This window comes from Prosopis cineraria, unplaced genomic scaffold (genome assembly GCF_029017545.1).
Source record: "Prosopis cineraria cultivar Desert tree isolate PC_DT_omini unplaced genomic scaffold, ASM2901754v1 PC7, whole genome shotgun sequence".
In the NCBI taxonomy this organism is placed as follows: domain Eukaryota; kingdom Viridiplantae; phylum Streptophyta; class Magnoliopsida; order Fabales; family Fabaceae; genus Prosopis; species Prosopis cineraria.
In genome coordinates this window covers 29,662,195-29,675,131 of record NW_026555338.1, presented here as the reverse complement: position 1 = coordinate 29,675,131, position 12,937 = coordinate 29,662,195, and the positions used below count along the sequence as shown (strand labels likewise).

Below are 12,937 nucleotides of genomic sequence, written 5' to 3'. Positions count from 1 at the left end.
ATGGTCCCGAAAGAGTATGAATAAATATTTTCTAAGATATTTTTAAATTTTTATACATTCTTCAAATTATATTAATTTAATTAAAACAAGTTGCATCATAGTTTAATCATGATTTGACCATTAAATCTTAAACACAATCTAAGAAAGTTAAATGCCAGGTAAATGTTCTAGTCCAGTTCAGTGCTCCCATGATGCCTCTTTTGACTTCTCTCATATTTAAGATTTCTAAAGAAATCGTTGAATAAGATATGCTTTACCCAATTGGAATTTGGAATTTCCTTTTCAATATTCGGAACATAATTCAAAGCGAATCTCCAATTTCAATATGTTTGTAAAATCATTCAAATCCAGATCCAATGTACCTTAAAGCAACTAGGCTGATCAATCTGCTGTGACTAAGCAACATGCATATGGCCGTATAATTTGCTTTCAATTTTAAGAATTGGCTCTAATTTTGGTTTTAGAGTTTAGTGCAACAAAATCTCTCCGCTAAGTCTCAAATATCAACAACACTTAATTATATAGATTACCAAAAAAAAAAAAGGATCAACAATTTCTTTTTTAAAAAATACTTATTCCATCTGAAATTTCAAGTATAAAAAAATTACCAAATTCTTTTCCAACACGCATTATAGTGAGGTCCATTTCTGACATACTTAATGCCTATTGATGATTAACTTGGCTAACCTCTAGATAAGAATTTCTCAAAGCAAATGAAAGTAAAATTCTGAGAAAACAATCATAAAATTTTTAGGAGAATGCCAATAATCATTATAAATCAAACTAGAGAGTCAGAAGCAGCAATAGGCCACAAATGAATGTCCCGTGAGACTATGACATTGCAGAAGCTATTCTAATCATGGGAAAAGATTTGCAGCCTTAAGAGTGTCATCAACATCTTGTCCAGCCTCCATCAGCTGTCCTCTCAAAAATGCGAGGCTGCTTCTCAGGGAAGGTTTCTGTCCAGTATGGATGCTCAATCAAATAATTCCACTGCCTGCAGAAGGAAAATATAACCTCTGCATATGTGAGAGTGCTGTTCAATAAATGAAAATTAAAATTTCCTAAGAACTTCAAAGTTGGTAACTATTCATGTGATGATTGAGGGCTTGAAGCTAAACTGGAAAAAAAAAAACATAGAATTGAAAACCGGGTCAACTCAACGGTTGAATTGGAAAACCGTTTAACCACTATATAGACCAATTCAATGAAATGCTTTGGTCATGTCATGACCAGTCTGACCACGGTTCAACTACTGTGTTGACTATTACCTCTTGAACCAGTGCCTCATTGGTTTTCAGTACCTTGGAATAAAATCATAGTTGATGTCTTGCTGAGAGAGATTATATTAATTGACGTCGCCTTTTGAAAAAAAAATACTTGGCCGTTGAGGATCAATATCATCATTGTAGTGAATTGAGGAACAATCAAGTTTCAGGCTATTCAATTCTTTGCACGGGGCTACAAGCATTCTTGTGATATATGATTTTATTTACATGTTATATTAAGATAAAAAGCATGGAATAAATAGTGTGGAGTAAGATAAAAAGCCTGTTCCTGGAAGTTCTTGCATCAAATAAATAAGATAAAAAGCATGGAATCAAAGTGTTTTTACCTTTTCAAGCTATCAACAAAATCTGGGCCTTCTGCGTCAGGAGAGGTAGAACACATTGAAAGAATTTCTGAATCGGAATGATGAATTAGTGTGGAAGCAATACGGTATTGGCGAAGAGTCCTAAATCAGAAGGGGCCAGGAGAAGAAGCTTCAGTATTAGTTGATCTAAGAGATACTATAGGCTGCCAGAAAATAATTTACACCAGCGTAACATAATTAAGTACTTGTTTTCATTCTGCTTTGAACTATAAACAATTTATACACGCAGATATTGAAGTTATAATCTTCACAATTTACCAGCGACATGGAGCAATTATGAACCGATCTTTTTTGGTGTCGTATGTCTCCAGTAACTTCCCATTCCTATCAGGATCTTCAAAGGAAGCAGTTACTCGTATTCTCCTGACAATTTCATCCGGGCACCTTGAAGTTCTATCAAAACTAGCAGGGAAGACTCTTCCAGTCAAAGTTTCCACCTGAAACGGTGAATAAGATTAAGAAGTCTAAATCCCATTCAGAGTTTAAGTACACGCCAAAATTAAGAAGGAACTGAAACTTGTTTTCACAAACTGCCAATAACCAAAACATGTCACACAACCATAAGTAGTTTTCCCTTGCAATATGTGGAAGTAATTTAACTTTAGATAATATTCTGTTATAATAAGTGATTTCTGCAGATACAATAATTTTTTAATGAACCTTATAACTTGTTCTTAGATTTTAGTACTACAATCTTGTTACAGTAACTAATACTAGTGTTTTAAAAAAAGTTTCCAGCTTTATGTTTACGTGCAGCTGAAACTTTGTAGGAAGCAATGAGTGGAAAAAACAGTCATAATATTATACAAACCTCAAAGTGGAAAAAACACAATGAGTGTTTCCAGAGATTCAAAAAAATGTAGGCAGAACTGGTGGAGTAATAAGTGCTTGGGGCATGAGAATTTGTTTTATATAATCATGGGAAGAAAGGGGTTTATCTCAAATTTACACAAACTGAAAGTAAACAGTGACAAGATTCAGGAGCAAATAACGAGGAGCTGACCACAAATCCATTGAAAATGGGGAATGCATTTCCATAAGAATCCCTCTGGGTGTTATGCCCAAGAACACAGCTAGTTTGAAGATGAAAGGTCTCTTCCCTTGTGCATAAAGCTTGAACAATTTTTGCACACAAAGGAAAGGAATAACCATCCAAATCTGAATGGCTTTCTGATCCTGTCCTACCATTAGCATGCTGCACAGAAGCCCAAGAGACTGAACAATCATTATGATAGAGAAGAAACTACATTTAAGGAAAATTATTAATGGAATAGAAGACTCTGGTCAGACTTTTGGTGAGACATCTTCAAAACCCCCAATTAGATGTACCTACATTTGTATTGAGATAGCACAGTTTCAGTTCAAACATAAATTTTGAAGTATCATCACTAGAAGTAGGGGCGGCCAAAATAAATCATGGGAAAAATTAAGAAAAAGAAAAATGCCTCCAACACAGTCTCCACATTGTCATCAACGAGTAGTGATAGCATTTGAGAGAGCCCCCTATCTACAATCTTAGGCGAATCCATATGGGCAAGTGATGTCCTGCAACATGGAGATAAAACAATAAACCAGACATTGGCCGTGGCCCTAAAAAATCAATCAGACACAGGAAACCAAAAAAAAAAGAAAACAGTGAAATTTAAATATAGAGAACTTCCTATCTACAAAGGACTTAATCCTTAATTCTTACATCCCATTGCTCTGGTTCCGAATGACAAGACCCACACACGTTGTCGCTTCATCAGTGCCAACAAACTAGCAATATAGAGAGAGAAGGAAGCACATGAATAGAAAGTTAAAAGAAAGCATGATGAAATCAAATAATCAAATAAATAATTGAAATTTATATTGGCATCATACAATTTAGTCCTCTGATATCATCAGATAATTAAAACAGTAAGGGCATGAAGTTGTTGAATGGTAATTATTTGCCGAAAGTTAACTATCTGATCAGTTTTTCCCAAAAGAAGACAGAACAGAAAGGAGTCTTTCAGGAGCCTAAAGAAAAGGGTATGATGGAAGAAGGAATCCATGGAAAATTGATGACAGATAAATTGCACCAATGACGCCCTTAACAGTCCAACACAGACTGAATGATCAAGGAAAAAATTATTAGTTGTAGGTTCAAATAAACTGATTCAAAATTTAACAAACAAGACATGTACAATCTCTTCCTTCTCAAAAAAAAAGGGGGACTTTTTTTAAGTGATAGTTATTTGCCAAATGAAATTAAAAAGAGGGAGAAAGATAAATACATTAACAAATGCAGGGTCGACAGTCGCATATTCACTTTGAAATACATATACCCATTTTGATCGATCAGGGCAAGACTCTTCAGAAACTGAAAACTTCCTCTCTGGGATAGCTTTGAAAGAATTTGAGGCAGATACTAGAAAAGGATTCTCCAACAAAGAAAGTAGGGTGTCTATTCCCTGTACACAAGCACAAAAGTCAGGTGTTTAACAAGTTTATCCATATGCATATAAAATGATCACGCTTTTTGATTGAGTTTTCTATTCACAGTGAGCATGAAATAAGGCTTGATTTCCGGAATGATCAACTTCTAGCTTCTATTCTTAATCACCCCTCTCCCTCACCCACAGCCCAACCAATCCACAGACAATGAGAAGAACTTGTAAATCCTAAATACACTTAGTAGGTAATGGCATGGATTCATAGACATGTGCTCCTAATTGTTAACCATCAAAGGCAAACGATATGCCCAAGCATCCATGGTTGATTCAATCCTGAAATAATAATTGGCCCTAAAGTTCCTGAAGTAAGGTGTAAGGTAGAAACATCACACTCCATGGCTTTGACTCCAGTAACAAAATTAAAACTCCAGATTTGAAAGGGGGTGAATCTTGAGTGATGCTAACGGCACAGCAATGCCCTTATGCCAACGCCGTATTCTTTTTCACCCAAGACTGCGTTTTCACATTTTATTATCTGAATCAAACATGTTTTTAAATCAGTGTAACTTAAAGTTTAGGTTCGTGAATCACACTTGTCACAACTTATAGAAGAAAACTTACCTGCAAAAACATTTAAGTGTAAGGCAAGGTATATTACAATACAAATAGTCAAAACATATTTACAAAAACCCCAAGAGCCACAAGTTTGCATCAGTTGACAAATTTACAATACCGTTGGAAAATATGAAGCTATCCCGAGTCCGATTTTTCTCCTAGTATCCTTACCGAAACAAATAGAATCTTCAATGATAAGTAAAGAGCCTAGTATAAAGAAGCCAAGTTCATACTGCCCACAGTTATAGGATAAACTCTTCAAACCGGATTCTTGAACAACCTGAGCCGCATCAAGATCGTAATTTTCCACTTCGTCGATGTTTCTCTTGATCGTTTGACGAGAAAATGGGAGAGGAGGAAAAAGAGAAATTAAGGGAAAGGGACAAAAGTAATACCTGAGATGTTGAAGATGAATGTGCAGAGATCGGGACCCCATCGACCACTATCATGATTTGGGCAATTAGCCAATTATCCTCTGAATGATATCCGGAAGAGGGGAATGGAGCCGAGTGTTAGCGATTCAGTGTGAACGTTGAAAAGTAAAAGCAAGCAGGTGGACCTGACTCGTTGACGCAAAAAAATAAAGGCGGAGCTGATTCGTTAAGTCATACTCCCTCCGATTTTGCATGCACAAGGGAAAAAAATTAAAAAAAATAATATTAAAGGTCTTAAAAATAAATTTTATTATAATTTAAATTTAAATAAATTTGATATTGCTTTGTAGATTTTAAGACTTTTATTGTAAATTTTTTTGAAATTAAAAGTATAATTTTATCCTTTATTTGATTTGAATTTAAAACCTGCATGAACTCTTAAAATAATGAAGTAAATCATGCATGATATATTATTCACTATGCACAAGACAATGTCTATGCATCTCAATAGAAAGTCCATGCATTTTAAGTATTTCACTAGCCTTGGCTTTAGCAAAAATGACTAGGCAGACCATGCATGACACAACATTCACTATGCATAATACGATGTCCATATGTGTTGAACAAAAAAATCATACATTTTCAGTATTTCACTAGCTTAGGCTATAACAAAATGACGTTAGACAGACCATGCACGACATAACATTCACTATGCACAAGACGATATCCACGCATGCTCAATAAAAGTTTTATGCATTTCCAATATTAAGAAAAATAATTGTATCATATATGAATAATTTCATATTGATATTAGCCTAAGTATTAAAACAAGTACCCATATAAAATTTGACACAATATTCTAAGTCTGATATATATATATAAAGTTAGCCACTATATTCAAAATATCTAATAGTTGCTTCTCTATATACAAATAAAAAATATTTATAATTCCTACTTACCCAAAAAGTAATATTTGAAAATGTTTTCATTTACATAATTATATTTGCTTGTGTGCACCAAAGAAGTACAATATAACCACTTCTCATGCTGGGTTAGGATTCTTGCATATCTTGTGACTGTGTCCGGCCTTTCTACATCTTGAATAATGATAAATCTACTTATCTTAAAAGACTCTATCCTCCTTGTTCGTGGTCTCCCGAGAGGACGGCTGGTTAAAGACAGTTGCAAGAAAAAAAAGTTTGTGATATATTCTCATATGAAAGTCCATGTGATTTCAATTTATTGTTATACTAGGCTTAACAAAATACTGAAGTTAGGCAAATAATGCATAACACAATATTCACTATGCATAATATAAGATTCATTTATTCTCAACTAAAAATCTATAAGATTCTACTTTATTAGTAGGTTAGGCTTGACAAACTACACAAGTAAGCAAACAATACACAACACAATATCCACTATGCACAAAGGTTCATATATTCTCAACTAAAAATCCATACGATTCTACTTTATCAATAGGCTAGGCTTAACAAAATGTACAAATAGGCAAACAATGCATAACACAATATCTACTGTGTACAATATAAAATTCATTTATTCTCAACTAAAAGTCTATAAGATTCTACTTTATCAGTAGGCTAAACTTGACAAAATGCACAAGTAAGCAAACAATGTGCAACAGAATATTCACTATGCACAACATAATGTTCATATATTCTTAACTAAAAATCCATACGGTTCTATTCTATCAGTAGCCTGGGCTTAACAAAATGCACAAATAGACAAACAATGCATAACACAATATCTACTATACACAATATAAAGTTCATTTATTCTCAACTAAAAGTCTATAAGATTCTACTTTATCAATAGGTTAGGCTTAACAAAATGTAGAAGTAAGCAAACAATGCACAACAAAATATCCACTATGCACAACTTAAGGTTCATATATTCTCAACTAAAAGTCCATACGATTCTATTTTATTAGTAGGTTAGGTGTAACAAAATGCACAAATAGGCAAACAATGCATAACATAATATCTACTGTACACAATATAAGGTTCATTTATTCTCAATTAAAACTCTATAAAATTCTACTTTATCAGTAGGTTAAGCTTGATAAAATGCAAAAGTAAGAAAACAATGCACAACATAATATCCACCATGCACAACTTAAGGTTCATATATACTTAACTAAAAGTCCATACGATTATACTTTATTAGTAGGTTACACTTAACAAAATGCACAAATAAACAAACAATGCATAACACAATATCCATCATACACAATATAAAATTCATTTATTCTCAATTAAAAGTTCATAAGATTCTCCTTTATCAGTAAGTTAGGCTTGACAAAATGCGCAAGCAAACATTACACAACACAATATCCACCATGCACAACACAATTGTAACACACCAAATTTTTTTTAAAAAATAATTTAACTCAATCATAGTTGGGTTACAGCCACCCAACACATTCTTATATCAATAATTTCAATATAAAATATTTTATAATTGGCTTCAACTCACACACTATAACATTTCAGATAAATTTTTACCTCCCACATGCCATTAGGCTAAATCACATTTGTCCATCCTTATACTCCCAACAAGTAAACTAAATCACATTTGTCCATCCTTATACTCCCAACAAGTAAAATAAGCAATTTAGTCAATTTTCAACACAAGTCAGTTATTTAGCCTTATAATCATGCTATTTTAACCAATCCAAAGTAAACCAAATATTAAAATTACAGTCATCCAAATTGTACTAAAAATAAAAATAGTTTGAAAGGCATGATTATATTTATATATTCATATAATTGACAATAAACAAAAAGCCCTAATATTGGCAATATAACACATTATAAATCATAAATTAAATACCCAAAAGAGACAGTGAATCCATACCACTAAGCCTCTGGGACTCCTCCACGTGTCACTCGTGGCTCTTCTCCTGAAAATTGTTAACCACATAATGAGACTCAAAAGTCCCAGTAACCAAAGTCAATTTATGATAGTGTATACAAACAGTTAAGTGTGTACTTACTAAGTGAGAATTAAAAATAATATAATTCCAATAAATATAAAAAATATTGTAATACACACAAACAACCATCCTTATATCCCTCCATTAACCTCGAGCGGTAGCCCTCACTCGGTGCTAAATTACCCGGCCAAAGGTAGATTAGCCCGAGCCCTTACAAGCCACCTATTGAGCTCCAATAGGGGCGTGCCATGTGGCACATAAATACAACAATAATAGTAAGTCTCCCAACACCTCCCACAATAATGAAACAAATTCATAATAATATTATACAATTATACAATATTACAAAATTCATAATTTTCTCAATAATCACCCAATTAACATGAAGTAACACTAATCACAAATTAAAAGCATGGTTACCTTGTGGCTTTTTCAATAAATTATTCCTTAAAATTTCTCTCTCACCACAATCTTCACCAGTAATACAATCTACAAATAACATATTATTTATAAATATTAGTTTCAATTTTTGAAACTAATAAAATAATTCTAATAATAGAATTAAAAATATAACATAATTTTTAATCTCAATCTTAATACAAATCTAGAGTTAATACTATTAAGTAAATTTTTTTTAACTCCTCTTTTAATTATCAATAAACATTAATAATCTAAAAAATCAACTTCTAAACTAATTTCTATTATCAAAATTTTCTTTTTATTTCATAAATTCGTACCTAAAATACCCAAAAATTAAAAATTGAGTCTCTAGCTTAGAATCATAATCCTATAACCATAATAATTCATTTCTCATCCCAAATAATCATCTAAACCTCAATAAATCAACATATATTTTCAGATCTAGTTTAGAATTTGATCCATAAGCCACAAATTCAAAGATCATCAACAAATTTATACTCTAGAACATTTATTATACTACTGACAACCTCAAAAATCATATTTATTCAACATAAATTCATCCCTCTTTCAGATCTTAAATTTTCTACCACTACAAACTCAGAAACCAAAGAAGAAGGATGACTAAGAAAATTTTTTAGAACACTTACTTAGTCTTAAAAAGTTTAAAATCACACCCTAAATATTCTATTAAAAACTCTTACCTTAAAAATTTAGATATTTCACACCGACGACTCGCTTCTCTCTGCCTCAGCACGCACGAAGGAATGAATGAAAAAAAAATGAAGGAACAGGTGAGTTTTTATAAAAATTCAGTGGGTCCCACATCTTTTTTTTATTATTTCTTCTTTTCTCTCTCTCCCTTTTTTATATTATTATAATATACAATGATTGCACCGAAAGCGTTCACGTTTTCTTCCTTCTTTCCTTTCTTTTTCTCATACCTTTTCTCTTTCTTTCTTTTTATAATAATAATAATAATTTAATAATATTTTATTTATTTATTTTTTTAATTAATTAATTTTTTTTAATTTTTTTATTTTAATTTAGAATTATATCTTAAATTAGATTTAATAATAATTTTCTACTAATTTGCTTACCTCTAAATATTTTTCAAAATTTCTATTAACCCAAATTAACTATTAAAATTTAAATTGGGATGTTACAACAATCTTCATATATTCTAAACTAAAAGTTTATGTGTGTTCAGTTTATCAGTTGGCTGGGCTTAAATAAAAAGTTTCTCAAGTTTATGAACAATAAAAAGTCTGCATATAATATGACAAGGTTCATTTATTAATAACACAATGTCCATCTATTTCACATAATTTGTGTGATTAAACTGAACATTTGAAAAAGTTTCTCAAGTTAATGAAAAACAAAAAGTCCGTATATAGTATGAAAGTATCCATTTGCTAACAACATAATGTCCATATATTTACAATACAAGGTTTGTTGATATGATGCACATAAATATCCGCACAAGTTAATTGCAAAGTTTGCACAACACAAACTCCATAAATAACAACATAAATTTCATAAACAATATTACGCCAGAACATTTATATTAGTTACAAAAAAATATGTATCAGAAACAACAAAAAGTCCATAAATAACAACTTGTTTTCATTAAATGAACATGAACGCGTATATTATGATTAGATAAAATTGATATGGCTTAAACTCTCTCTATATCCTTTTTTGACAAAATAAAATTGATAATGGCAGATGCAGTACTTGATCCATTCTTTATACACTATGGTGAATCATTTCAAGAAGTTGGTTGGCGTGAAAGGAATGTAATCGGACGAACGCTTGATCATCTTCTCCATACCCATCTGGATAAAAGTGAATCGCCCACTCATACTTATTGAACGAAAAAGTTTCAAATGAGAGAAAGAAGGAGGAAGAAGAAGAGAGGGAATAGAGAAGCATGATGGGGAGAAAAATAAATTTGATTATTGTATCAATGTTGAAAGAGGAAGAGAGAGAAGGACGAGGGAGGAAAGACGGAGGAAGAAGCAGCAATTTTCGTTTGACAGCTGGTTATGAGAGAGACAAATTAGTCATTTGACCAAAAAAACATAATTGCAAATGAGGTCTTTAGGCCCTTAGAATAATTTCAAAATCTATTAGGCTTTATTTGCAAAATTCTTGGTTTTTAGGGCCCTTAATGCCATTCTCCCAAAAAATTATATCATGCAATTTAAAAAAATTAAATTAAAATATTTTATATTAACTAACATAAATATACATTATTATTTTTTATTAATATAAATTATGAGTGGTGGTTTAAAAAATATGTAATAAATGTTAATTAAAATAAATGATTTTATTTATATAAAAAAAGTAAAAATAATAGTTTTTCCCATAAGCAAAGATGGAGGGAATACTTCACTGCAGATGTAGTTTTCCCCTCACAGGAAACATCCATAATCTATCCTGCTCCTTGCTATTTTAGAAGTGAATTTTTTATGGTGCAATTTTGTTTCTATATACCAAAAACAATTGTTTTTGGTTTGAAACAATTATTATAGTTTTCCAATCCTAAAGGGGATGTGATCTCATTAAGGGATGAGTCAACTTGGCCCATTTTTGGTTGGGATGTTGACAGCAGTCTTGCAACTTGATACTGGGTGGTTGCCTCTCACCTCATGCATGGTGATTTTCTGACAACTCTTTTTCACCTTTCAAGGCTATGGGATTTGTCACGTTGGGCCTCTTCAACATTCACGGTGGCACCCCTTCACAAGATGGACTAGGACAAGTTCCTGCATTTGTATGCCAATTCTTTTTTTTTTTTTTGCATTTTTACTTGGGCTATACAGTCAACGTTTACAGACTTTGATTTTCTCTTCTGAGTTTTCGGTTAGCTTTGGTTTTTTTTTTTGGTTGCTTGTGTTGGATTCACTCGGACATTTTTTCTTATCCTGTATTTGAGCTTTATTTTATTTTCTGATCTCAGAACTAATGGAAAGCCCAAGTCTTTGTGGGGGAAAAAAAAACCTGGTCTAGTTTTAAGGATATTAAAGGAAAAATATATATACCAGTACATGTTTAAATTTTATAAATGAATTTGCTTATTTTATTTAGTATTGAAAAAGCCAGTATTTATAATTTTTTTAAAAATTATTTATAATTTATTTTCATAGTAATCACCGATCAATTTTTGCAATAGGAAGGAAAAAAACTAGTCAAGAATCAAGAACAAAGTTATTAAGATGGATATATATTATATTGATTGATAATTAAGATTTAATAATACTCATTCTACCCCTAATTATAAGAGATCATTACCTAAATTCAAAAATTAAGAAAATAGCTTGGGTCTATTCATTCCTTCTAATTTTACCCCACCTTCCTTCAAGGACACGAAAAACTCATCTATAAAACTCCCCTCTATTAACAGACACAAACAAGGTTTATGGCTTATAAGAACTTTGCTTGTTGGTATATGTTGGACTTTTACTTAGGCAAAAATCTGAATTAAAAACATTTTTTTCCTCAAAAAAAAAGCCCACTTCAAAAATAACCCTCAACGTTTTGAGCAGGCCTGTGGCTTATTATTTTAGCCAATGGCAATGAACATAATTCACAACAATCAGGGTTTATTATTTAATAAAATTAATTAACATAATTTAATAAAGTAATTTAAATTAAAGTCAAAGGCAGGTAAGTAATTCAGCCTTGAAAATCACGCAGAACACATGGAGTATCTTCTCTTCTTTGACAGCACAAACACGTTGGTCGTTGGGAAAGCTAGCACTCCCTGGCCGATCATTCTTCATCGTCCAGTCGTGGAAAATAGCCCACTCAACATGCAAATTAAATAAGGTGGTCCTGAACAGTGAATATTATTCTCATGGTGTTCAAACTTTAAATTAATTGTAAATATTTAATATGTTATTGTATAATTGTACATACATCTCTCATTTCTTAAATTCAATCCCTTTTTATACTTGGAAGTTTAAGATAATTGGATCATAGAGCTCATTAAGTTAAAAGAACATTTACAAAGATGTGTGTGTATAACCTCCTGACAGTATCTTCATATTGATAGTTTATAGACTAAATTTTTAAGGAGTGGATGAATTGTTGTTGAGCATATGCACACAGCCAATTCCTACCTACATATGGTATAAAAGATATATTCATCCGTTTAAAAATATGATACGTTTGTTAAAGAGTTGGATATTAAAAAAATGTAAGGTATTTTTAATTTTTTTAAAATGTAATTATCATTTTTTTAAAAAGGATCTTTATTAAATAAATTACTTTATATTTATTTTAGGATAAAATATTCTATTAAGTAGGAGTAAATATAGAAATATAAAGTTAGTTTGAAGACAAATATTTATTTTTTTAAAAGTAAAATTTAATTAAAAATATATTATATTTTTAAATAAAAAGAGTATTGTATATTAGGAATTATTCTTCAGGCCAAGCAATGAGTTGTTACGAAGTCAAAGGCATGTTGAATTTGATGGGAAGTGTGAAGATGTAT

The 12,937-nt window shown here is 31.4% G+C and overlaps 1 protein-coding gene across 2 annotated transcripts; it reads right to left on the bottom strand.

The window, feature by feature from the left end:
* Nucleotides 1-714: 714 nt before the first annotated feature.
* Nucleotides 715-5,240, bottom strand: LOC129315143 (protein N-terminal asparagine amidohydrolase). Of its 2 annotated transcripts, XM_054958704.1 has the most exons (9): nucleotides 5,082-5,240; nucleotides 3,913-4,089; nucleotides 3,348-3,412; nucleotides 3,100-3,199; nucleotides 2,945-2,983; nucleotides 2,658-2,849; nucleotides 1,913-2,091; nucleotides 1,616-1,735; nucleotides 715-997 (listed from the first exon to the last, which is right to left on the bottom strand). In XM_054958704.1, the coding sequence occupies exons 1-9, from the start codon at nucleotides 5,133-5,135 to the stop codon at nucleotides 892-894; spliced, it is 1,032 nt and encodes a 343-aa protein (XP_054814679.1). In that variant the 5' UTR covers nucleotides 5,136-5,240; the 3' UTR covers nucleotides 715-891. The 2 variants fall into 2 exon arrangements, with proteins under 2 accessions (XP_054814679.1, XP_054814680.1); XM_054958705.1 differs by lacking the exon at nucleotides 2,945-2,983.
* Nucleotides 5,241-12,937: the final 7,697 nt, after the last annotated feature.

Excerpts from the sequence above, each read along its gene's own strand:
- LOC129315143 (XM_054958704.1), bottom strand. The coding sequence starts at position 5,135 with ATGATAGTGGTCGATGGGGTCCCGATCTCTGCACATTCATCTTCAACA. Across the intron at positions 2,850-2,944 it reads TTGAAGATGTCTCACCAAAA|CATGCTAATGGTAGGACAGG; the intron begins GTCTGACCAGAG and ends GCTTCTGTGCAG. Across the intron at positions 2,092-2,657 it reads CCATTTTCAATGGATTTGTG|GTGGAAACTTTGACTGGAAG; the intron begins GTCAGCTCCTCG and ends TCACCGTTTCAG.